This window comes from Haemaphysalis longicornis, unplaced genomic scaffold (assembly GCF_048455015.1).
Source record: "Haemaphysalis longicornis isolate Haplotype H1 unplaced genomic scaffold, Haemaphysalis longicornis Haplotype H1 scaffold_155, whole genome shotgun sequence".
Classification (NCBI taxonomy): domain Eukaryota; kingdom Metazoa; phylum Arthropoda; class Arachnida; order Ixodida; family Ixodidae; genus Haemaphysalis; species Haemaphysalis longicornis.
In genome coordinates, this window is record NW_027526262.1 from 99,816 (window position 1) to 127,343 (window position 27,528).

At 49.7% G+C, this 27,528-nt stretch overlaps 1 protein-coding gene across 1 annotated transcript in view; it reads right to left on the reverse strand.

Annotated features, from left to right (window-relative positions):
• Positions 1-27,528, reverse strand: part of LOC144166009 (neprilysin-2-like) — a 133,479-nt gene that overhangs the window by 23,479 nt on the left and 82,472 nt on the right. Inside the window, exons 12-17 of the mRNA XM_077695678.1 lie at positions 18,120-18,232; positions 9,176-9,234; positions 8,072-8,123; positions 7,937-8,007; positions 5,739-5,854; positions 1,360-1,422 (exon numbers count right to left, since the gene is read on the reverse strand). Coding sequence (XP_077551804.1) covers positions 1,360-1,422; positions 5,739-5,854; positions 7,937-8,007; positions 8,072-8,123; positions 9,176-9,234; positions 18,120-18,232 — 474 coding nt within the window. The remainder of the gene's footprint in view (positions 1-1,359; positions 1,423-5,738; positions 5,855-7,936; positions 8,008-8,071; positions 8,124-9,175; positions 9,235-18,119; positions 18,233-27,528) is intronic.

Below are 27,528 nucleotides of genomic sequence, written 5' to 3' on the forward strand. Positions count from 1 at the left end.
ATATGGTTAAAATTAGTCTGTTTATATACTTCTTATTTTTTGTTTTTTAAAAATTCTGTCCGACCAGTTATCTCCAATTATGTCATTATGACACCTGAAGGTATAACTTCCGCCAAATCTGCATTTTCCTGGAAATGCCACGCATTACACGTTTTTTCGCGTTTTCGGTTATTTTTTATTTTGTATTAATGCGGGGCATTCTTGGCCGAGCACCCGCACAGCCAGCACCCTGCATTTCCACAAAAATGCATATTTGGCGGAAGTGACACCGGTAATCGTTAAAATAGCGTAAATGGAGATAATTGGTTTGGCAGAATTTTGAAAAACGAAGAAATAACAAAATAGAAAAAACGCCGGAATCAGCGAACCGTGTTATATCCTTCATGAATACAAAAACGCAAATTTGGAGGAAGTAAAACTGGAGTCGTTATAATATAGTAAATAAAGATAATTAGCCGGACAGCATTTCGAAAAACCAAAAAAATGGATGTAAGGAATTCACACTCCAGACAAGCTGCATAAGAATTCTCCGCATTAGTAGAAACTTCTCGAAACTTCCGCAGATGTGATGAAGGTCCTTTTGCAGACTTTTTTGGTTCATTCTTCCGTTTTTCTGAGATATAAATAATAGGCATATTTCTGGTTTCGTCAGGTAATTTTTGCTTAAGTTTTATTTCTCATTTTTTTTTTCTTTTCAAAAGTTCTGTCTCTGTTTACACAATTATAACGATATTAATGGTGGAACTTCACCAAATCTGAATTTTTGTGGAAATGGAGGATGTTACACGGTTTGTCGCCTCTTTCGCTATTTTTACTTCGTATTGTGAGCGTTCTTTAAGGACTTCTTTGTTGACACTCGGGTTTCTGGGGAGATGTATGCGGTGCATATTTTTTATTTTGACAAATAATTTTTGTTACAATCTTATTTTTTCTACTTTTATTATTTTTTGCTCTTTCAAAAATTATGCCCGATCAAGTATCGCCATTTGCGCAAATATAACGATTAGAGGTGGAACTTCCACCAAACTTGCAACTATGTGGAAATGCAGTGCGTTTCACGGTCCGGCTGTGGGGGTGCTTAGCAAAGAAGGCTATATTTTAAAGTTGAAAATGCTTTAGTGTCCCTCTAAGCGCCAGCTACCCACGAAATTATTTGGATGGCTAAACCACGCATACACACTGCAACGTACAGTTACGTAGTACGTGTAGTTACAAGACACGCACAGCTATGTGTCGTTCTAGTTGCTTTGTTGTGGCTCAGTGCACCCGTACTGCGGTGATTACATCTTAGACACTTTGCTGTTCCTGTTCCGGCTGTCACGTGGACCTGCATTAAATGGACAAATAAAGTGTACAAACCTCATAGGCAACCCGTACTCCGAGGTAGTCATGTAATTTCTCCTGTTTGTCAGAGGGTGGCACCTAATGAAAAAGGAAAAACAAATATAACAAACTGGTTCGGAGAGTTGAAAACTAACTTCTGATACACAGTTAAACCTGGAATTGGTTGTTACTAGCTATCGGCGACGTACTTGAGGAGGCCCGCACGCGGACGCCAATAAAGAAAAACTTGGGTAGTCCATCAATAATTTTCTGTCAAGGTGAGAGGTCTGCGTCATATGGTGCTCTCGTTGTAAAATCAAGAAAATCTCCGCGAGGCGCCAGGTGGCGCAGTCTCGCGGCCCCGAAGCTCGAAAAGTTAACAAGGAAGGAGATTTTGAAACACCATCTTTAACGAAAACGTGAAAATTTGGTGTGCGACAACAGAAATACATTACTCACTTCCGAAAGAAACTGAACGGGGCACAAAACGTACCCGTGAAATAATCTATACTTACAACTAACTAACTAAACAACCAACCGACCGACTGACGGACTGACTGACTGACTGACTGACTGACTGACTGACTGACTGACTGACTGACTGACTGACTGACTGACTGACTGACTGACTGATCAACATCCAGCCGAAACTGCAGGATTTAGTGAATTGAAACTTCTGCCCTGTTAAAGTTTCAGCAGGGCACAAGGTTCTCCCCTGCACGGCAGTATGGAAAATGCTGCCCTCCAGAGCCCGAGGGCGCGGGTTCGATTACCTGTCACAGCGGCCGCTTTTCTTATGGAGGCGAAAAGCTTAGGCGCTTGTGTGTTCGGTATTTCGGCGAACGTTAAAGATCCCCAGGTTGTCAAAATTATATGGAGTCCTCCAATACGGCGCGCCTCACTGCCTGTGAAGCATCGGCATGCTAAACCGCATAACCCATCAAATCAATCAAATGCTGCCCATAGAACTGTCAAAAAACCGATTTCAGGATTTTCTTCCAACAAGCATAAAAAGAGACGAGCGGGATTTCTTTTTAATTACAAGCCTCTCGAAGTGAAGTTCCGTTCAATTTTGCAGCGTAGCATCGCACTCACCCCCTATTGAGAATTTCTGCAACCACATGCCTGCCGTATGAGCCCATGTTATATGTCATAAAACTGTGACTGATGGATATCCTTCACAACTACCAGTATACTTCCCATGAGTAAGTAGTCCTTTGAGCCCACCATCTTGGCACATATTGTTTCAGGATAGTTCTAATAAACCGCGGGTTCCAGCCATTTCCCATAACCACGCGCCTCCTGGAGGAGCCCATAAATTCACAGCAGCCCGGGGTTTCTAATTGTGTACAACTTCATGGTGAGCTACCTGATCATGACAAGTAAAAGATAAATCAAGAAGTGTCAACCCATTCGTGTAATTAGAATAGGGACTCGTGTAATTATAAGTAGCCGGTGTCGCCGGGTACTTCTGCTAGTAAAGAATACAAAAAAAATTGTGAGAAAAAAAAGAGAAAGAAAATGAATAGAGGCAATATGCGCTCATCCTGTCCATCTGTCGCCTTTGAAGTATCTATATTTTGCGCTGTTTTTCAAAAAAAAACATTGTGCTTGGGAATGTAAGTATGTTCAGGGTCGACATAATGAAATGCAAAGTTTGTCGCAAATTAAAAAGAACTGCACTGACAAAATAAAAATGAAATCATATAAAGCAATAACTGCCGAACCACGGATAATGCATATAAAAATATTAAATGCAATAAAAAAACAGAATGAATGAATTAATAAAATATATACAACTACACGTGTGGTTGTTCGGGCACCCACCCCGTGGAGGGGATGCCGAGTTGGGGATCCCCTGGCTGAAGTTGGCTGCGGGGGCCCTCACTCTCTGCCCACAATCAATGGATGAAAGGCTTTGAAGGAAAGCGGGGTGACTAATGTTATTGAAAGCCCCTTTAATGTCTAGAGGCAGGATGCAGCGCTTATGGCTCTTGGGAAGCCGGTCAACAATGTCAAAAATAAAAATAAATTAATATTATACAGCAGCAGCCAACCGGCCAGTAACTCCGCAGTCATCAGCGGTCGCATTTCATAGACAATCTGCGTTGTGATTTCGGGCACTTTTTTTTTTGTCGAAAATATGTTCATAGTGGTGTGGCGGCTGCCATGCGGTGATAATATCAGGCAAACTGCGTTTTTATTTTCACTTAACATGGACTTTTTATAACTACCCATTGCAAAATAAACAAAGATTTAGCATTACAGTTGTAAGACAGAAATCACAAATGCGATTGCGGTTGGCCCTTGAATAATTAGACCACCACGGACTGTTTAATAATCTCAAAATGTCGCCGACATGGGCCTTTTTGGCATGTCAGCGTTACCATCAGCAAATCTGCCGCTGCTAAGAAGCGAACAGCCAATAGTGTGTCCCGAACCCGCGTGAAGCTTGTTGTGTACAGCGTCTATGACTGACTGACACGTAGACTGACTGACACGTAGACTGACAGCGTCTATGACTGACTGACCCAGTCCTTTCAAGACTGTTCGTGTCTCCTGCGTCGTCCCTCCCTTGTCCCGATAGAACCCACTCCACGGCTGAGCTCTGCGACCTACCTCCGCATGGGCTTTGGGAGTTTTTCTCTCTTAGTGCAAAAACAGCTTCCTCACAGGCAAACCAACTGACCGCGCAGTTTCATGAACTAGTGCTGACCACCTCAAAGCGACCATTCCGTCGTGGACGAGGGTACGTATTCGCAAATCGTTCTACGAAGCGTCGCGACAGAAGTTAGGTCTAAGACTTCAGCGTCGCCTGTCGACCAACCAAGCCACGACCGCAGCAGCGTACGCGGCTGCTCTTGGGGTAGCTGCCGACGCGACTGCCGGCACGGCGATGGCGGTTTCGTTCCCCTCGGTGCATTCACATCAAGCCTCCAGCGACAAGGAGTCGTAGTTTGAACCGTCAACGTCGTCGATGTCCAAGAGTTCAGCAACCGCCTACCGAGAAGAGGTAGAGCGCCCAGACTGCGAAGACTACATTGACATAGGATAAAGTATGAATGAAGAGGACACCCGTGACTAGCAAAGGGTCTTACCCACTCGACGGAACTGGACCACGAAATCTGACCGAGTAAGTCATACTCGTTTCCTACTACAACTGCGGCCTCTGACAAAAATAAAGAACTATCCCTGAGCAGGCCATAGGTAACATTATCGGACTTACCGCTCCCAGTGCGAAGCTCGCTGAAATGGCATCTGTCACTGACAACGACGCTGCGAACAGTGCCAGAATAAGGCGCTACGATAAGACTCGCGTTAGCAGAATAGTTCAGATCGACCGCCTTACGTTCAGGCAAGATGACAGGCAACACACTATAGAGGTCGCCATTGACAGCATAGATTTGAATCGAAACAGGATCAGGGGTGTAATTTAAATTGATCGTAATGGCATGCCCGAGAAGATTTGTAACTGGCTTCGCTGTGAGCAGGTCGACATTCTGAAAGTCCACAAGATTGGTAGATCGGACCGCGCCATACTGACATTTGAAGGCACGACTCTGCCCAGAGTTGTAAAGTATTATATGGAACTCTTATCTGATGTGGCAGGTCGTCCAGCTTGATGCCCCTTTTTAGCTTCACCAGCACCACCCTCGTTGTTGACCCCTTGCCCGTAACTTCTTGGACGCGCCAGCATTCGCGGTTCACTTCGGCCACTTCTCCGTACGGCGCGAGAATGGTACGAATGTCTTCGTCGAAGACGCCGTGCAGCAGCCAGTGCAGTTTCAGCCGTACCTGCTTGTCTTGTGGTTAAATGACGACACACCGCCGGCCCTCCACCTGTAGCTCGGTGACTGCCAACATCCTCTTCGTCGCTTCGGCACTGTTAAACGTTATCGCCCACCAACTTTATTTGGTAGGCTCCCAATGCGACAACTTCGGATAGAAAACCAGTCCGTGCAAGTGCATTCCTGAAGTCTTCGACCTTGAAAGTTCTGGTTTTCACAGCATTGTGCAAAAATAACGTGTACACGACAATACGTCCGGTGGGAACTTGTGGCAGGACTACCTGATAGTCCTCGCTGTCGCTTCCGTTAAGCCTGTTTCCGCGGTTCGGCTGAGCCGCCATTATCGCTCCGCTGGAGCTCATGATTCACACGTCCGAACGCTAGCGTGTGCGGGAGTTGCTCCATTTCGACAATATCGAAGCGGATTGGAAAACTCCCGAGGAGGCTTAGAGTTAAACCATCGTCGTCGTTAGAAGAAAGGGTGCATGATTTTTTTGTCTTGGTCAAGTAGGCTAGCACTAACACCAAGAAGAATAAATACACAAAACATAGGGATTTGCCACTATAAAATGTAATATATCTATAACTTACAAAAGACTAAACAAATTGTCTAAATTTTTCACTTACTTTTGCGTCATTGCATTCCTCTGTGTGGTTCAAACACGATGACCTATCGCAGAATTGTTTGGCCGTCGCCTCGTCCCAGTTGTCCTTTTTGTATCTTGCCGTTCCATTGATCAGATCTGCATATCATTATCATTTCACGTATGGATTTATACTTCAAGTCAGATCAAGTTAAATATATGTAACTCCTAGGGAACACTTGATGGTAGGCACTAAATAACCGTTCACTGATGAGGTAGATTTTTTTTTTTTTTTGAAGTGGGAGCTGAAAATAATGTACTGCAGAGACTTAACTCGGCTCATTGAGCAGTGGTATGCTTGTCTAAAGTTATACGTGTGGTCTTACAAGATACCTGGATAATATAAAGGTGGCAAAGAAACAAGCAAAGGAATGTATAGTCGAGAATACTGCAAGGAACAAAGGCTAGGAATAAAGGCGATAGCCAAGAAGGCATTGTGTGCCCAGAACGGCATGTAGTGCCTCCTGCTGGAATTTTTACAATACACATAATTTAGCACCAAATAGTAGCTTATTGCTTACAGCGCGACATAATGCCGCTCAGAGTGAAAGATTGCCTATGTCTCAATGCAAGACCAGGTCCACCTTAGCATGCAGCACTCACCCCCATTTGCGGATCCGGTGCACGCTGCCATCATGAACCAGTTTAGTCAATGTAAACTGTTTTATATACGCTGCCTAAATTGGTATTTATCTTGAAGAAAACGCTGCCTAGATTTTGGACTTTGGCGCGGATACAGTCGAACACGAATATATCGAACACGGATATATCGAATTTTCGGCTATATCGAACTCGTAAATTATTCCCTTAAAAATCCTTTGTAAAAGTATAGAAATTCGCTCGTTTATATCGAACGGTATTTTTACCCGCCATCGGATATTTCGAACGCCGCGCGAGCTGGAAGGTGCGCTTCGGCACTCGCTGCGCCCCGCGACCTTCGCCACCTACGCGGCACAGCGCCTCCGCCGACACCCGAAATGCTCGAAAAACGTGAGGGCTCGGGGGCTCGGACTGCGCTGTTTGGCGCCGGCGGCCTCCTCCTTTCGCCTTTTCTTTCTTTTTTGTTGTTGATGTTTTGTGAGTTCTGATCAGCGTGGGACGTCGAGCTGGGCAAGTCGGGGCGTCGCGCTTGCCTTCTTGTGGACAACTGCTCGGCCCACCACACCACTTGCGAGCTCAAAAACATCGGGCTGAAGTTTCTGCCGGCCAACAGGACAGCGAAGCTGCAACCGCTCGACCAGGACATCATCAAGTCCTTCAAGGTGGGCTACAGGAGGCGACTCCTTGATAGGCTGCTGGTCAACCTCAGCATGGGCACCGAGCTGAAGGTTGACCTGCTTGGTGCCATTCAAATGCTGACGGGCGCCTGGCGAGACGTGAAGACGAACACAGTGGCCAACTGCTTCCGGAAGGCAGGCTTCGGGACGGCGGAACTTGCGGAAACCGGTGAAGACGGCGATGAAGAGCGCATAGACGACGCGTTTCGCGAGTTTTCGACACTCTTCCCGGCTGCCGTTCCACCTGAAGTGTCTGCGGACGATTTCGTGGAAGTGGACTGCAATGTTCAGGCTGTTGCGAGCCTCGCTGACGAGGACATTGTAGCTGCGGTCGCAGGTACCCAGGATGCCCAGGCCGACAGCTGAAGTGGCGACGAAGATCGTCCGAAGGAGGAGGCGGCGGCTACACGCGCGTACTCCGCCGCCGAAGTGGCGGCAGCGTTCGGCTTGATTCGCCGTTGTTGTGGCGACATGTAGGAACCGGGCTGTCGCACCTGGACAGCCTCGATAAGATCGGGGCCAGCGTCTTCAACTTCATTTCGAAGACGAAGACGAAGACGAAGACGAAGCGATTTTTTTTCACGGAAATAAAACATTTCGTTGCATCGTGTGTGCGGAATTAGTTGTCATTTTTGAATGCGCCGATTGTAGGTGATCGTCCGCCACAGGTAAGGTCTCGGGGCCTTTATTTTTTTATATCGAATTTTTCATATATCGAACTAATTCGCGATCCCCTTCGAGTTCGATATATCCGTGTTCGACTGTATGTGTTAGTGAAAAGGAAGTCATTGCCCACTACACAACTTGCCCAAATGCTGGCGTAAAACTCCAAAGCGAGCAATAAATATAAACAGGAACTAGCATGATTTCTTCTAATCACCGGAAGTATTTTTAAAATACGTACCACTGTATCTGTCGATGATGCTAGAGAACAGCTGGGCAAGAATGACTCCTATTGACCCATAGTTTACAGACCTGCGGACGCAGTGCGAGCAATGTATACCTCGTTTCAAGACTGGCGCTGACATGCATAAGTTACCTGGGGATGGGAGAACTCTTGTAATGAGTCACCAGGGCTGCAGCTGGATACACTGCAAAGGAACAAGGTCATAGGCACCGTTGTGTATTCAGGCACGATAATGTGTAGGGCACTGGTAGTGCGCAGAAACTGAGGAATAATAAAAAAAGTCGGCGGTTATATTTTAAAACACCGAAAATACCGTCACGCAACACGCAACAATGCGGGAACAGACCCGTCACGCAACAATGCGGGAAGGGTCTGGTGAACAACACACTGTCGTAATCATCGCCATCGGCCGGCATCATGCCTTCAAACGACATAAAGCAAGAGGGTGTAGACTTCTATCTCTGTTTCCGCGCATAAGTTGTGACGATAACTATTGGTTTTGTAATTCTCAGAAATGTTCTATACGATTTAAACGGAAACATTCGGTTGTTGTCAGGGCCTACTCGTGTCCACAACAAAACGTTTTAGAGCCAGTGACCTTGCAGCCTCCCTGCGGTAGCCCTTATATGACCCCGCGTGAAACTCAGCAGCGTCACCTGATAGGTCTACCAATGCACGCAAGAAGGGAGGTGGTGAAGGCCGTTCACTCGCTGTATTCTAAAATTATGTATCTATCGATATCTACGGCTACCGATAATTATGTATATGTTGCGAGGTATACAACATAACAAAAAGGAAGGCATAAATAAGAAAGCAAGATAGGGCGGGCTTCGATACTGCATTCTGAATTTTAAATGGTTTTCTTTTTTCCCAACTCTCTTCCTGTTTCTTTTTTTTTTACTTTACCTCTTCCTAACATATTTTACCGCTTTCTTTTTTTATTGGTCTGGCCCCACCTGAATACGAATTCTCCGCACAACACTGAATAAGCCATGCCATTTACGGACTCAATGAGGGATATGTAAGTTGCATCATCATTTGCATCAGCGTAACCTTCTGCCTTCAGTTTACAGTTAGCTTTAGCTCTGAATTTGGGTCTGCCGTAATGCGGTCCACGTGCCCACCACACAGAACACAAAAGCTAGCACTTTCGCCGTTTGGTTATATGCGTGTAAATACGCGGACATTAATGCTCTTACTGAATTTCAAACGAATCTGTCAGTGCAAGGGACATACCGGCTGTATTCGTCTCTTCATCAAAATATGCATGCGATCGCAAAGGAGTGTCCTCGTGCCTAGAAAAAGAAATGAAACATAACCACAACTCGGTTCATACATTTCAACTTTGTGCGAACGATAAGGCTGTGAAAATTTGAGACAAAATTAAATGACAGGTGGTTATATGTTATGCTTTATGTCACAAGGCCACAAAGAAATAAATTTTCTCAATATAGAGTGTTTTCAAAGGAGAGCATCAATAAAAATTAGTAGTGCTGAAGAAAAGTAAGAAACGAACTTCTTGGTTCGTTTCTTGGTTTCTTCATATTGTATATAGGGGAAATGGAAGATGGGGATTTCTTTCAAGAAAGACGTTTATGGTTTTAATTATCCTAAAATATAGCTAAAATGGTATACTAAAACGTAATTTCAGGCTGAATAAATTTTAGAAAATAGGGTAGTACTGCATAAAGCTGGCAAGTAATGTTTTGCTCAAAGATTTACGAAATTTACTGTCAGCAGGTATGCTATGGATGATTTTTTCTTGGAGTTTCGTGGTTCAACAATGGCTTTCTACGCGGTATGCTACTGCGCAATCCTTTCAGTACATGTGCTTTGCGGGATATCTGAATTTTCCGCGGGATTTTGAGTGACGAGCTTTTACAGATGCGTTTCGGGGTGAAAACGTCTCGTAAATTTATTTTCAGCATGGAATCCTCCTGTAGAACTCGTTTTTGGCTTACATTTATCTCATCCGCCAATCCTGTGCCGTAGTGTACGATTCGAGTGTCTTTATGCTGTACATCCAGCTTGAAACTCACGGTGCACGAAATATTTTTGTATTAGCCTCAGATGGTCAGAGACTTTCGCGGCGAGCGACGAAGACAACGAACATGATTGCTATTGTGTACGTACGACGCCGGGGAGAAAGAGAGAGAGAAGAAACTTCATTTTGCGATTCAAGTCCGAGCTGCGACATTATTATGCATCCTCGGAGGAAGAGAGGGGGAAAAGTTCCTGATCTGGGGTACGCTAAAGGTTCAGAATCCATGCTAACATAGCTCCCGCTTTTGTAGCACCTCATATCCGAACGAGTGAATGAACGTTATTTTTTAATGCGAAAGTGCAATTAGCCTACTGGCGAGTTGGTACTGGCGATCCGGAGATTGCGCTCGACGGCCCAGTGCCCATCCAAAGAAGTCAGGTACCCAGGATTCTGGCCGCACGGCCGGCGAAGACCGTTATTCCGACGTCGACGCGAGCGGGTGAAACGTGAGCACGTCCGCAGTACTCGGCGGTGGCAACCAGGGTCTCCGCCTCAGGAGTTAAGGCTGAAGTCCCACTCTCACACCCGAAGCTGCCCAAGTAATTAATTAAATTCCTGCACTGTACCCAAAGTACTATCTTAGATGTTATCGGCCTGCTAATGTAACATGATGGGGGTGAAGCACACAACATTAACCAATACCTCACTCATACCTCGCTTATTTCCTCTACGGTCCCAAACTGACTCACATAATCTTCAGTCACCAGTGAACGCAAAGGCATCAAGAAGATTCACTACAAATTTTGCAAGCACTCCTCGTCAGCCGAACCCCAAACTGGACCCCTTCGCTGCACCCGTACATCATATTTCGATTGCTTTAGGGAACCAAAACCTATACAATCATTCGACAAGCCACCAAGCTATGCTCCTACGACTCCTAGTGCACACCTCCACCCAACGCCTCCTCCGACTAAGGGTCTACAATACCTGGTATAAACTCTTGGATGCCCATCAAGCAAGCCACCTAAAATGACTAAAAGTGACCACTCCAGGCTGGCGCGTTCTACACAAACTGGTCCACCCCTGTTCCCATCCCGCAAACCTTACACGGAATTACCCCCGAAATAAGACAGCAGCTCACCATCTCTCCGACACCAGAAAACCTGCAATAAATCTTCAACAAACGCCGACGCATCGTGCCCTCCGCACCCACAATTACACAAAATACACGACACACGCTACACATAGGCTGTTTCGCCCCCCCCCCCCCCCTTCCCCTCTTCGTACGCCTTTGCTATCTACCCGACGCTTCTGCTATCGTTGACTCACGGAACGAGCCCTAACCACCCTCACTATACCCACCTTGGGTGTAACGACAGCTGAAAAGAAGGTTGTAGCAATCGCGACAGCTGCAGATACAAAATACGTTACAGGGATTACGGACTCCGTAACCGTCTGCCACCATATCCTTCAGGGCGCGCTTCGCCTACCCGCTTCCAGGGATTCACATCGTCTGAACCCTTGCACACGGATTCTTGAAGGACAGTGAGCCAGCTCATGCCACTGCGCACGCACGATCATACCTCGCAACTTTCCTCTACCTCTGCTTCCACGCCCCAGCCTCCTGCCCACCTTTCCCCCACGAGCTACTACGGCCTCCTACAGCAGTGCCGCCTCTCACGCTGCACAATCCCCCTCAATCCCCCTATCCCACCCCAATAACATGGAGCAAGAAGAGAACACTTTACAGGCATACAAACCAAAACCCTATCCTCTTCGCCCTCCTGGTACATAGAGTTTCATAATAATATATACTAGAGAGAACTGTGGCGCTGCAGTGGCGGGCCGTCGCGGGCGCCGCCATTGCAACGTTCCTCGCCTGCTAGTGAGGTTCCTCGCCTGCTTTGCTTCGTTAGCCACAAGGCTTCTTTTTTGTCTTGAAGCCAAAATCAACAAAAAAGGGTAACATATTTTTCTTGTTCATCTTTCGAGAAGCTTCTAAATAATCCCTGACAAACAAATATTGTGGGAGCTTGAATTTTATCATAACAGAAGAAATTTGATTAATCTTCTACAGTAATATTGTTGGTTTTTCGCAGCCGGAGGCAGCTTTCCAGCCTGTTCATGAGCCATGCCAGGGACAACTGAAACGTGCCTTCCCGGTACATGACAGAACGCTCGCTGAAGCACGGCTTGTCTAGACAGTGGCGCCAGATCTCCCTCTAGTATCTATTAGTATGAAACTATATGCCCCGGAACAGGCCTCCATCCCATGTTCCCAACTCAATATTGCTAGCACGTCACACCAGCCACATTGCATCACATAGCGTGGGACTGCAGAAACATCTCATTCCTGCCATCCAACCTTTCGCCAACCATTGAGCAGTGTGAGGGCGCACTGACCAGCCCCCGGCTGGAAGGCCAGCAGACCTGTCTCTCGAGCACGGACTGCGACCAGTTCCCAGGGGTACCTAAACCAAGGTACTCAGCCACCGAATAAGTGGTCCCACTCCCACCCTCTGCCATTAATAATGAGATTGCCCGCAACCACCAGACGGGCTCACCCCTATACACTTCCCCACCCAGAGAAGCTTCTCTTGCCAAGCTGCTCTGTCCAGCACTGCCACCCAAGAGCAGCAACGGCTGATCGAGCAGACCCACCGAAGAGCGTGCGCCATTGTAGTCGTGCAATGAGGACCCTAATCATCGAGACTGCCCTTCCACCACCCAATAAGAGTAACAAGTGTTTTCACCAACAACAACAACGACCATGTTTGCTAAATCAAGGCGAAGTTTATGAAGGTGAAAGCCCTGGATCTTTATTTTTAAAGGAACACGTTGTGGGGTACAGAAATGCGCACAAAGAAGTTGGAGTTGGAGTACAGGTAATCCAAGCGCGCGCCGGGGAACATGAGCTGTGAAAGGAGACTGCAGCGCAGCAGGAGATTACTGAGAAAATGCGACGAACCATATTTGTAGGATGTTCTAGACCCGTCTGGTATGCGTCGGCCCGTGGGATCAGGGCTTCATTTCAGATTGCTGTGGATAACCAAGCACGAGACCTAGTTAGACGCAAGTGGGGCAAAACCGAGAAATTGCGCCACGGAGGAAGAGCTAAGAGAAGATCGAAATGCCACTCTTGGTATTCACTGTCGGGAGGAGGCGGCTACGGATGATACTGCCGCAGCGGCCGGACAAAAACAACGTGGTAGTTCGACAAAAAATTCAACAGCAGATCGACAGAGGGTCCAAATAGGCTTTTGCTTTCACATTCTTAGAAGGTTCCAGAACTTAATGCGCAGCAGAAGGAGGAGGAGACGCCGGCCCCCAACGGCACGACATTATGCCTGACGCCACGCTTTCAGCTCTGATGCCGTCAACAGGCACCGATAAAAAAATTACTCATTGCCCGCCAAGCTGAGGGTACCGGTTGACGTCGTGAGACCTCAAAGAGACGCTTTGGGCCTAAACTCCAGGACATACTTGAGAGTTGATGGTCTTATTCTAGCGAGGTGATACATACACACAGGAAGGCACGCACCCGCACTGGTGCAGTAACAATGTTTCTTAAGTGAGGGTGTATACCGTTGTGGCAAGATATTCGGTGAGTAGTGCAGCTAAACTATGCGCCTATTTCTGTTTTCATTACTTCGGTGTTTTTAGTTTACTGGTGCTACCCCTACTTCGGAGCCTCATACAGCAGAACCGCCGCCTCTGCACTGTCCACCCGCCACTGTGCCCGGGAGCCGTGGGGTCGGCCGGCCGCCACCCCTCCCTGGGACCGCTCGGAAGCGGGCGTAAGGTATAGGGATGAAATGAGGATATGAATGTGCGGCGCATTGCCAGACCATGCGCAGTAGATCCAGATAGATATCGTGCTAATGACAGTCTGTCGTGGTGAGTCACTTCAACAACTTTGTAATTTTAAGCTAGTCAATGAATGAATTTATTGACAAGAAAAGGAAAGGAAGGTAGACCAGCAGGCGTAATTTGTCACACCTAGGAATGGACCCCGGAACGCCTGCTGGTGGGGAAGTGTGGGGGAAGGGATGTCAGAATGATGGGTATCAAAGGTAAAGAAAAGATAGACTACAAGATAATAATAATGATAAAACACATACACATATACACACCGAGAGTTAAAAAGGAAAAAAAGGAAAGTTCTTTCAGGCCAAACAAGCGAACATTTCTTGGAAGAGAGCTGAAAACAAGTCAATGACCAGCAGTCACGAAGAAATTTCACCTCATGCATGCACGTTTATATCCATTACGGAAATCGTAGCCACGTTGCTGATTTGGTTACCTTTTAGCCTTGTTCTGAAAACCATCCTAGTACAACACTGAGAGTCGTGGTGCTTTGGGAAAATTGGTTCGCCGGAGAACAGTAAACATAAAGCACGCAAAGACGATGGCGCACTTACATACACAAAAACGAAGCGCTCTCGTTTCCATGCGCTTGCGGCTATTTATTGGGCAACTATTGACGTACATCTCAATATCAATGTCTCTTGATCCACCTGTGCGTTTACATTTTTTTAATTCTACTACCGTGTGTTTGTTAAAATGTGGCGAGAAGTATAATTTGAAAGTTAATTTGTTGTCCTAGCTAACTGACATCTAATTAGTGGATTAACGAATTATCGGAGCTTTATATGACTGTTATTTCGCAGGAATGAGAATGTCTCTTGAATAGAGTACACTTACAAATATAGTACTAACGACGCTCTGAAAAGCCAGGATAAAGAGATCACGCATTTCAACCTAATTAATTAGTGCCGAAAAAAATTCGCTTTAATACCAGTCAGGTAAAAAAATGTAATAAATTTCTTGTTGAAACAAGCCCCAAGAAAAGCAGGTGACAGCTTACGTGATTTGAATGCAAAAGTCGGCGATTATCAGTTTTCTCTACGGCTTCATCGTGTCTGCGCTCTTTCGTCGCTTTCGATTTTTCGTGTTTTCGCACATATTACCTCGTCGGACAGACTGGCCGCAGTTTACACAGCAGCTTCCCCATAGTGACTGCTCTCTTCCGCGTGCACCTGTTCTGTGCACGTATACTCGGCGTCAAAAGTTTCCGGGACGCGATTTCGAAAGTTGAAATCAGTTACTCTGCCGTCTGACAGCTCACCAACTCACCAGCTCACTACTAAACAAAGCACCGCACTTCGAAGCATCATCACCACACGCATAGTTGAAGCTTAACCACCAGGCAGCAGAGGTATTGCCTTCGATTGTCGAAACCGCGTCCTGCAAACTTTTAACACCGGGTGAAGAACCATTGCTTTCACATGCCACGGGACAGGCATTGGGCTAATTCTTATTTTATTCTAGTACGGTGCCTGGTTATTAGCGAATTTGGCTGCTGCTCTGGCGACCCTGCTCCAAATCTCACGTGAGCCGAAATGTATTTTCACAGCGAAGCTGCCTTTTGATGTGTTTTAACAAAATTCCATGCGTCCATCAAGTCACGTCGACAAAGAATACCGCGCAGTCGCTCCAGAGTGAGTGTAAAATGCTCTGTCGCCGTTAAGGTATTATGGGTATCATGGAAAAACATGATGTTGAAATTGACCACTTGGACGGCTCTATCATTTCGCCGAGTTTTAGTTAATTGTCATAACTAGCTCACCGTAAAGTTACAATCGTTACAGAATTCCTGTCTGCTGTCAATACGTGACCGTCTATGAAGAGAGTATGGTTACAGAAACGGCACTGACTCTTGTTTTACTGAAACCCCCGGAAACGTATCATATGGCAGTTATGTGTAGAATTAAATCTAAGCAACTTATGTGTGTGTCACTTTATGGCAGCTCGTAATCTCGATCCTTCGTTTACGTTTTTTTTGCGTTTTTTACTTGTACTCTGTTCCATATTGTAAAAATCACCTCTATACTGCCCGTCTGGTCGGGTGCTAGCTGTTCTGCCTGCATTACCACAAGCACTGAGTGCTTAGGAATGCAATTAAATCCTTGTACCACTATCATGTGCACTAAAATATCCATCCCTCCATCCATCCATCCATAAGTCCGTCCGTCCATCCACCCATTCACCGATCAATCTTTTAATGCATCTATCAATCCATCAATCCATCAATCGATCAATCCATCAACCCAACAATCAATACGTCCATCAACCTATCCATAAATCACTCTATCCGTCCATCAATATATTCAGGAGAGTATTGATTTGGGCGAGTTGGTACATTTTTTTCTGGCGTATTGAAGCGCAGCAAAGACGAGGACAGGGACACAGACGACGACACACAGAGCGCTCTGTATGTCGTCGTCTGTGTCCCTGTCCTCGTCTTTGTTGTCCATCAATATATCCATCAATCAATCTGTTAATCTATCTATCTATCTATCTATCTATCTATCTATCTATCTATCTATCTATCTATCTATCTATCTATCTATCTATCTATCTATCTATCTATCTATCTATCTATCTATCTATCTATCTATCTATCTATCCATCTATATATCTGTAAAGATGGTTGTGGTTCGTTTCCCCGCAGTCCGGTGTCGATCAGGAACCCAATCGCCCGGGCTCCGGTTGATTTGGCAGGAGGCTGAGAGGGCGATGATGTTGAAGTTCTTGGAGACGGCGGTCGAATTGAGGAACTCGAGGCGTTGGGGTTGATTAAGTGAAACTACGAGTTTATACACAGCTATTTACAGTAGGAAAACTGGGTACGTGAGTAATGAAAAGAAAAACTTCGAACTTCAGCTAGACGCTAGCTCCGAGTGCGCACAAATCACTCGAGCTCCTCAACTTCGTCTAACTCTCCTATTCTCGGAGCGTACACAAACCGCTCGAGAAACGACGGCCGAGACTCTGTCGCCGCAAGATCCGTCTATAGTTCATCTCACAAGCTAGCTGTAGCACTGTGGAGGCTACATTGTTGTCCCCCTCAGGGCGCCCAACTCACCGCGAAGGAAGCGACAAAAGGCGCCGGGGCCGTGCGGTGCCACTTGCCGAGAGGGGAGAAGGGAGTGTCCTTTCAGGACCCCCTTCACGGCGGATTAGGCGCCCTCAGTGGGCGCACTATTGATAACAATGTAGCCTCCACAGTGCTGCAGCTAGCTTGTGAGATGGACTATAGTTGCCCGGTACGGCGCTGTACCCTAAACCTCCGACGCGATCTTAACCTCTAACCTAGGGGCTCACAAATCCCAACCTAGCTTGAACGGTCGAGACTCCTTGTCCCGCCGGGAACTGCCCAGCTCGGCGCTCAGACAAGAACGATTTCTAACGGCCAAGTTCGGCCTTAAAACACCTTGAGATCACACTCTCTCGAGAACACCCCTGTAGCGTTCGTACACGCGTAAGGGAGTGCCCAAATTCACGTAGACAGCTGTCACTCAGCACGCCACGGAATATTCAATGAGGCGCCGCCATCTTTGGGTCAACGGCACGCTCGCACACGAGCAGGTGCGCGCGACCCCGCGGGGTGAGAGCGAAAGGCGGCGACGGTGCACTGTGCCGGCCGGGGCGCGTTAACAATGGTGTCAATGGGTAACAATGGTTAACAAGGGTTAACAATGGGATTACCGGCGCTTCGACGCCAGTAATCCCGCCACCTCCGCGTGTCATGTCGACGGTTCCCGAAATCCGGTGGCGCCGTCTGCTTTCTCAATGGGGGATTATCCCTGTGTATGCGGTGGTCCAGACAATCCGTCTCCCGTGCGCGCCGTGACGAATTGGCGACTGCTGCGGCGTAGAGTCCACCGTGCTGGGACTCCAGACAGAGTGGCGGGTTCTCACGCGCAGCCCGGGCGCCAGGCCGCTGATCTCATAAGTGGACCTTACACTATCTATCTATCTATCTATCTATCTATCTATCTATCTATCTATCTATCTATCTATCTATCTATCTATCTATCTATCTATCTATCTATCTATCTATCTATCTATCTATCTATCTATCTATCTATCTATATAGCAAGCGACCATGGAAACATCTATATAGTTATACACAACACAGCCTCGCTGGTCTTCCATCTTCAGATTAGTGGAAGGGGTTCTATTTATTTATTTTTTTTATTTATTTATTTATTTACAGCGGCAGATACTTTGGTACCATTCGTGTTGCCACCGACGACAACTACGGGCACTTTTCTCGTTTGGTGAGGCATATAAGGCTTTTACCGTTAAAACTGTATATACCGCGATGTAGTAGGATATTCCTGTACTCACGGTTTATTGAAATATCCCGCATCCTGCAGCTGAAGAAGGGCCTGCTTACGCTCGTTCTCCTGAAGAAAATAAAAGGGCTCGACGAACGACGCATCTGCTGAGAAGGGCGGAACCTGTAATTTTGTGAGGGAAAACGGTATTAATACGAGGACTTCAGTCTCAAAGACCGCTTCATTGTACATAAGTACATTGTACACTTAATTGCTGCTTATTAAGGGCACAAAATCAAGGGGCCTTCATTTTCTACATGCGACAGGATTGCAGAAGCAGCTCGCGTTTACACAATGAAATTTTTTTCCAAATTGATTTTGTTCGATAATTCCACACTGCCGTATTATGGGCGAATGATTGGTGAGAGGCTTTGTGATTTCATACCTCACATGTTCCATGAAAAATGCAAGTTAAATGCATCCTCTGTAAGGGGGCAGGCTTGCGCAGATCAGTCCATAGAGTCGGTCCGAATTCCTTTTTTTTCTATAAATTTCTATGAACCCCTAATTTCTGGCACCGTCATTGTTAGAACGTTCTACTACAATGATCGGTTCTGTCGTGCAAAGGACACACAATGTTTTGAGTATAAATCTTTTAGTTGTGGAGAACACTTGGAAACATGGGAAGACGAACATTGTTGCCACTTTACCAGGAAACAATCCACCTGTCATCCTTAATGCATTGCATGCGTCTTCATTCCAAAAGAGACTGCTCCAGCCCGTAGAATATATATTGAAGGCGTTAGTCCTTCTTAGAGGCAGCAAATATTGGTTTGTCTGTCTGTCTGTCTGTCTGTCTGTCTGTCTGTCTGTCTGTCTGTCTGTCTGTCTGTCTGTCTGTCTGTCTGTCTGTCTGTCTGTCGATCGTTTGGTTGGTCAGTCGGTCGGTCGGTCGGTCTGGAATTCATCTGAGCAAACCTCCATTGCATTTATTATAGAAGGAGTAAGAGGGGCGGAGAAGAATGAGAGGGTTGGTGAGGGAAGTGGAAAGGTTGCTGCGGGGCGGGGGTGAAACGAATTGTCTTTCTACGGCATTTGCAGCCAAGCAAGCAGATATCCGTCGAAGTTTAGGGCAGGGTTTCTGCGCAACAATGTTTATGTTCTTGAAGAACGCTGCGCACTTAGCACATTTGTGCGATCATGCAATGCCTAACGCGTTGAAGAAGGTGACGGCGACAATTATATTAACGCAAGTGCTTCTGTTTAGGGTAATACTATGTGCAGTCGAAAACAGCAGAAACCAATACGTTGTTATAAACCTTTCCGTTTTCCGACGTCACTGTGCTTGAAAAGGCGAAGACCACTGCGCTGTTCCTTGAGGATACGCTGGGTTGGAGAAAAACGTGGAATTTGACTGCTGTGGTGTTGCGAGAGCCACCCGCCGCGGTGGCTAAGTGGCTAATGCGTTGTGCTGCAGAGCCCAAGGTCGCCGGTTCGACTCCCGGCCACAGCGGCCGCTTTTCTGATGGAGGCTAAAAGCCAAAACGCCCCTGCATTCCAAATTTTGGCGCACGTTGAAGATCCCCAAATGGTCAAAATTAATCTGGAGTACGGCGCGCCTCATCGACTGCGTTGCGTCGGCGCGTTAAACCCTGCAATCAATCAATTAGATTTCATTTCAAGGTGTGCGATTCTTTGTATCTAATGGTAGGTGTGTCATTATTATGCCCTCTTCTTCCACGATGCCTACATCACGAGTGGGATATATACGAGGAGTGTAATCTTGGCGTCTTACAGGTTGAGCAGATTACGACGCACGCATATCTCCGGCGGCCGGGACTCTTGCCGCAAACCGAGCAAATGTGAACTTGCCTCTATCGCAGTGACACCTCGTGAGAGGAAATGATTGCTTGTATAGGACTAACGCGCCGACGCAACGCAGGCGATTAGGCGCGCCGTAGTGGAGGGCTTTGGATTAATTCTGATCACCTGGGGATCTTTAACGTGCGGCGAAATCTCGTACACACGGGCGTTTTTGCTTTTCGCCTCCATCAGAAAAGTGGCCGCCGCGGCCGGGAAAAGAACCCGCGACCTTGTGCTCAGCAGCGCAACGCCTTAGCCACTGAGCCACCGTGGCGCGTAAGAGGAAAGTTTTAAAGGAATATTTGTAACTGCAGCCCGTACCACTGATTAGACTTACGCTAGCATATCTTATATACTCTTACGTTTTTCTCTTTGTGACTTTTTGCATTAGTTGTTGACTTCTTGCCTCCCATTAAAGTTCGTATCTCCAAATAAAAACGAAGCACGGATCCGTGCTTTGTTTTGTTCCCCTTCGTTCAGTCGCGCCGACAACTACAGCGCGCCACGCCACGCCATCCTTTTGCACACCGGGCCCCCTCTCATTCCTAACCCGCGCATTGGAGCTCCGCCAGCGATATCAGACTCCCCCAGCGCCAGGCCCGCGCTGGGGCGCTGCGAGCGCGCGCATCAGGCGGGCGCTTGGCACATCGGCTCCGTCAGTTTTTGACAGGAGCCAAGGACCATTCGACCGGACCCCTTCAATACTGTGTCCTCCGGACCCAGCAAGTTACCCGGACCACGAAGACATCTCTTTTTTTGTCGAGGTGGGCCAATTTCACATCATATTCGAGTGAAGGCTCCGCCCTTCCCTATGGCGCCAACGCATAGCCTCACGGCTAGGCCAACGACTGGCCACGGGGAAACCACCGCTCCTGTCAACACGGCTGTGTCTCCCTCTCGACGCGGCTACGACCACGTGGAAATGGCATGGTCGACCATCTCGCACGCCGGGGAAGAAGTTTCGGCGGCAGCGGAGCCCCTCCGCAACGAAAATTTGTTCCGGCTCGTGGAGAGACGCTCTCAACGACGGAAAGACCAAATGGCGGCGGCCACTGCCCAAGATTATCCCGACAAGCAGCTATCAAAGCAGCAAGCTTCTGCCTCGCGCAGGGAAAAGGAGCCAGCCAAACCAGCATGGAAACCCAAGCCTCTTCCGAAATTTCACCCGGACGACTTTGTGGTTGTCTTAAAGCCACAAACCGCCGAGGAACTCGGAGCCATTTTCCAACCTGGTGAGATTCGTCTCTCTCTGCGCTACCTCGGCGCGCAGTTAGCTGCAGACTTTAGCTTTGTGCTCTCCCGAGACCAAAACCTTATTCTTGCAAGCACCCAGAACACCTACGTGGCCGACCGCATTCTTGGGGACTTCGTGATCAATTCTGCGAAAGGAGATGTGCCCCCTCCCCCCCGTGGCCACCTCAAACAAGGCGACGAAGAGGTTAGCTATGGAGTCGTCTCCATAGCTAATCAGGAGACTCCAGAAACACTGAAGGGTAGTATCCAATGGAGGCAGGGTACTATCCTTGACATCCGAAAATTCGGAACGTCCAACAGGGCCCGACTCACCTTCGCCGGGAAGGTGATGCCACGGACTGTCTTATACAATTCAGAGATCATCACTGTCCGTCCCTACCTCCGGACCATCCCAGCCTGCGGCGGGGGGGCGCTGCGAGCGGTCGCCGAGTGCGGACGTGTCTCACTTCGGCTCCGTGCAAATGCCGCTTTTTATCGCGGAAGAAATTCGCCCAGTCTTCTGAAAGTGTGAGCACTTTCTCAGTTCAATCGCCGGCACCGCCCGGTGAAAGAATCTTGGAATTCCAACCATTTTTCGGCACTTTACGCCAGTTTTAACGATCGACGTGGCCGAGCGGCAGCTAACCCTAACGGATCGGCGGCTAGGCCTGGCGACGGCTTCGGCCGCCGCGGCGGCGACCACCCCTTGCGCCGGCTCCGCCGAGCGCGGGGACGCGTCTACGATGAAGAACGTGTCGGCGGAAACGCCGGAAGATCTTCAGGCAGCGATGGAAGTGAACGTGTCGGACGAAATTGGTGACTACGTGGGCCGGGATTCCGGCCGCATGACCGTTCGAGTGCGGGGATCGTCGATCGGCGGAGCCGCCTCAACGAGCGGCGAAGAAGAAGAGCACGCGGGCTGGATAGTAGCCACGCGGCGAGGAAGAAAGACCGAAAGGGAGACAACGATTGGGGACGTGTCGTCGGAGCACCAACGACAGCAGCTACATCGTCCTCGTTCTCCCGGTAAGCGTCCACAATTGACGCGTACGCAGATCAAGCAGAGACTCAACATCAAGATGGCGAGAGCGGCGCGCATGCCTAGCCTACCCGCTAACGATCACCATATTATAGTGCGGCCGCGATGCGGCTTTGCCATCGGGAAACAAGACCTCCTAGAATTTGTGGCGGCCATGGCAGCGTCGGCTCGGATACCGTTAGACGCAACGCTGGAAGATACAGTTTGTCCAAACATCGGACAGAACATCGTAGTCATCAGCACACCGAGCCGAGAAAGGGCGGACAAGTACGACAAGGTCAAAGCTATCACCTTGAAGGGCACCAAATATGAAGTCTTCGCGTATCGCGCGGCTCCTAACGATACCGTAAAGGGAATCATATACAACATCCCGCTTGCGTACACGCAGGCGGACATCAACGCGTGCCTCATCGGTGAGCGCAACCCAACCATCCTTGCCGCGCACCGAATGGGGGAGACTACGGCGGTCATGGTGCTCTTTGAAGGACAAGTGGTACCTCAACACACCAAATTTGCCAGCCTCATTGTGAGATGCAAGATATATAAGCAACACAGAGAGGTCTGCCGGCAATGCGGGGAGGTTGGACATCGAAAAGATGTATGCCCCCGGCCGGACAAGAACGTTTGCTTCGCGTGCGGGCAACAGAACCCCCCGGAAGATCACGAAACAGTTTGCAAACCGAGCTGCAAGTTGCGTGGCGGCCCCCACCCGTCGGGCACGGGCAGGTGCCGTAACAAGTACAAGACCCCCTTCCTCGTCCGACAACGGAAGATGGCGGCGAACGGATCAGAGAAACGCAAAGGCCACGTCGGCACGGTCAGTTTTGGCGGGAAAGAGGACTTCCCACAGCTGCAGCGCGTCGAGAAGGAGAACAATGGAGGGACACGCCAGCGCTCGCTCAGCCGCAACAACAGAAGCAAAAGCAGAGAACGAAGCAAAGAGCGGAAACGTAGTCATTCGAATAACCGCATGACGTGGGCGAAAATGGCTGCGCGCAGGAACGCCCCGCCGCCCGGCCACAGCCCACTTGCGGAAGGGGGCCGGCTAAGAGGAATGAGAGATAAATCCACTCTCTCACCGAGAGGAGAAGGAAATAACGAGGTCGCTGCGCTACGAGAAGTGATAGCTCAGTTACAGGAAACGATCAAGGAACAAAAGAAAATAATTGACCAACTCATGAAGATGCAGCCGCCGCCGCAACAATCACAATTGACGTGGCAGCTGGGTAACGTTCCGCGACCCCCCGCCTTCGCACCGGCGGGCGATCGCGATGCAGCGCCATCACAGCCGCCAATCAAGATGAGAAAACGGACCGGCACGGTAGAAGCCGGCAACGAGGAGGGCATGGTGGAAGAGCCGCCCAAGGAGGACACTGGAAACAGCACCGCCGAAATTTTCAACACCGACGAGTGCCGACTCACGCCGGATGATGCGGGGATCAACTACGGTGTCCGCATCCACAAGCTCAGCAAGCGCATGGACAAGCAAGCTGGACAGATCAAAGTACTAGGCGAAAAGATCGTTAACATAGAGCGGACTGCGACCAGCATAAAGAGGGACATCGTGGACCTCAAACAATTCATAACTAAACAACTCGGAACCCTCGGCGGGAAACAACACGACACTACACAGGCATTCAACGATGGCCCGTAAAAAGACAAGTATACGTATTTGGCACTGGAACGCAAATGGACTCCGGTGCTGCAAAGCCCTTCTACAACAGGTCGTTAGCACCATGACGGACCCCCCGGAGGTCATTCTGGTACAAGAAACACACATGGAGGATCCCCCCAAACTATTGGGGTACCGCACTCACTTCTAACCCCCAGTGCTCGTACGCAAGGAAAGGGAGCGGCGCAGGGGGTCTGCACGTTCATACGCAAGGGCATTACTTTCATCCCACTCGATCCGCCGCACAATGGCTCGACGGCGCTCGAAACCTGCGCTACGGAGGTGGTGCTGGGAAAGCGTCAGCGTCACTCCCTCACTCTCGTCAATGTATACAGCAACCCGCAGCACGGGAGCCAGCGATTCAAGACTCTCTTCCAGAGAGTTCAGCAGCTTGTTCCGGGCGCACCTTGTGTCGTGGGAGGTGATTTCAACTCTGCTCACAAGGAACTAGGATATCCACGCACGACAGCCAAGGGAAGGAACCTTCTGGAAGAGGCCGAGGCAGCGGGCTTCACCCTTCATACAGATGCCAAGCAACCCTCAAGAATCGGCACGTCCACAGTGCGCGACACGATCCCGGACCTCATCTTCACGAACGCGCCAAGCGAGGGTCCGGTAAGCTGGAGAAACACTGGTATGAATTTAGGGAGCGATCACTACATAATAGAAATCACGCTGGAATTCGGTATCGAGGGCGCTAACACTCCCTTGCGCGTGCACAAGCTCACGGATTGGGCAGCTTTCCGCAGGCAAAGCACCTGCACCGTCATTGAAGATATCGAGGAATGGGCACACAACATAAATAAAGCGGTCCAGGACGCGAGCACGGAGGTCAGAACTGAGGACACCGTTCCTGCAATGGACCCTCATTTGGCCCACATGATCGAAGCGCGAAGGTCTCTTCAGCGTCGATGGAGGAGGAATAGAACAAGTAGGAACTTACGAAAACGTGTTGCGCAACTTGGTCGGGATATAGAGGCGTACAGCCAACAGCTAGCCAGACAGCAATGGCATGCAGTCTGCAAGGAAGCGGATGGGCAGCTTCATGCTAGCCGTACCTGGAAGCTGCTACGGTCTCTCCGAGACGAAACACAAAAAAAGTCCTTCCAGAGACACCGGCTCGAGCAGATATTGCACACAGCGATTAAACAGCACGGGGAGGACGGAGTACGAGACTATCTCAATAACAAGTACCTACCTTCCACGCCTAGCGTCGCCCATCCGGAATATGCAGGGAAGGCAAACCCCGAATTGGACGCCGATATCAGCGAAGGCGAGGTTAGGAGAGCCGTTAGTGAACTCAACTGCAAATCCGCCGCAGGCCCGGATCGAGTGCACAACAAGGCGCTTCGCAACCTGGGCGACGGAGACATTACGGCACTCACGTACTTCTTCAACAAATGTTGGAGCACTGGTCACGTACCGAAGCAGTGGAAGACGGCCCGTACGGTCCTGATCCCCAAACCGGGAAAACCACCTAACATCGAAAATCTGCGACCCATATCCCTTACATCGTGTGTGGGCAAGGTCATGGAGCACATCCTAAACAACAGATGGCAACGCTACATGGAAGAGAACGGCATCTATCCTCCCACCATGATCGGCTTCCGTAATAAGCTAAGCACCCAAGATGCCATGCTTCTCATACAAAGTGACCTGCTGGACCAGCCCAGCGTCACTGATTGCCGAGCGATTTTAGGATTAGATGTCAAGAGCGCTTTCGATAACGTCCGGCACGCGGCCATATTGGCACAAGCTCAGCGCGTCGGCCTCGGGAAGCGCTCTTACGAATACATACGAGCCTTTCTCACGGGCAGAACGGCGCAGCTCCAAGCGGGCCAGATCCAGTTCGAGGAACGAGTGATGGGAGGCCAGGGAACACCACAGGGTGCGGTCATCTCCCCTTTCCTGTTTAACCTGGTCATGATCCCGGTTGCCAACAGCCTGGCCGACCTCCCCTCCGTGCATCATACCATCTATGCAGACGACGTGACCCTCTGGGTAAAAGGAGGAGCCACGGGGCACATACAGGAACAGCTGCAAGAAGCCATAGATCGAATAGAAACGCAACTGCAAGGGGCAGGACTGCAATGTTCCCCGCAAAAATCCGAATTACTGGTCTTACCCCCCGCCGGGCACTGGAGGAAGAGCGCTGAGGCAGAGGCCGCCGAAATCGTCCTGCACACCGGTGATAACGGCACCATCCCTCACGTGGCCAGCTTCCGCGTTCTGGGCATGCACATCAACCGGGGCAGTGGAAACGCGACGGCAGTAGACCGACTCATCACAAAGATAGGAGTGGCCACGCGCCTAGTCAAGCAGGTGGCCACGAGGAAACAGGGAATGCGGGAGGCGAGCCTCCTGCGACTGGCGCAATCCTTCAGCCATGTAGCCTACATTGGAGCTTTTCACAAATGGCTCCGACATGAGAAGGACAAGATCGATGCGGCCATTCGCAAGGCCTACAAAGCCATCCTAGGCCTCCTACCTAGCACCAGTAACGTGGCACTGGCTGGCTTGGGAATGCACAACACCCTTGAAGAAATAGGGGAGGCGCAACGCATATCGCAAATAGTCCGGCTTGGCACCACGCAAGCGGGCAGGGAGATACTCCACAGGGCGGGTCTGACGTCGCCGGTGGACCCCCTGCCTGAAGAGGGAGACTCTGCGATCCTGGCACAGGTGTCGCGCCTCGGCCTGGGGCGCAGGTCCTACGACTACATCCGAGCCTTCCTGTCCCGGCGCACGGCGCGGCTGGAGGTCGCGGGCACGCAACTGGAGGAGCGCGAGCTCGGAAGCACCGGCACTCCGCAGGGCTCGGTCATCTCGCCGCTCCTGTTCAACCTGGTGACGATCGGCGTGGCCCGGCGCCTGGACGAGCTCCCGGACGTCCGGTACTCGATCTACGCCGACGACATCACCCTGTGGGTCACGGGAGGCAGTGACGGCCACATCGAGTCGACGCTGCAGGAGGCGGTACGCACCATCGAAGCCGGCCTGGCGGGCACGGGTCTGCGGTGCTCGCCGCAAAAATCGCAGCTGCTGATCCTGCCCCCACCGGGCCGGTATCGAAAGCGCGCCGCCGCGGAGGCGGAGCGCAACATCGTCGTACGAGCGGCAGACGGCACGGCCATCCCGACGGTCCCCAGCGTTCGAATCCTGGGCATGCACGTGGACGCGAACCGCGGCAACGGCACCACGATCGAGAAGATGATCACGAAGATGGGCATAGCCACGCGCCTCGTGAAGCGGATCTCCACGCGTTCGAGGGGGATGCGCGAGGCCAGCCTCCTCCGACTGCTGCAGGCCTTCGTGGTGAGCCACGTGGCCTACGTGGGCGCCTTTCACCAGTGGAAGGCGCAAGAACGGGAGCGCATCGACGCTGCCATCCGCAAGTCCTACCGGGCGGCCCTGGGCCTCCTGAACGGCACGAGCAACGCCGCCCTCCTGTCCCTGGGGGTCCACAACACCCTGGCGGAGATCAGCGAAGCGCAGCGTGTATCGCAGCTGGAGCGCCTGGGCAGCACCACGTCCGGGCGCAAAATCCTGCAACGGGTGGGCCTCCGCCCGCCCCTCGGTCCCGCGGCGGAAGACGAGCTGGTCCCGCTGCGAGACGACATAGCACGCCGTATCGTAGTGCCTCCGCTCCCGAGGAACGTGGACCCGGAGCGA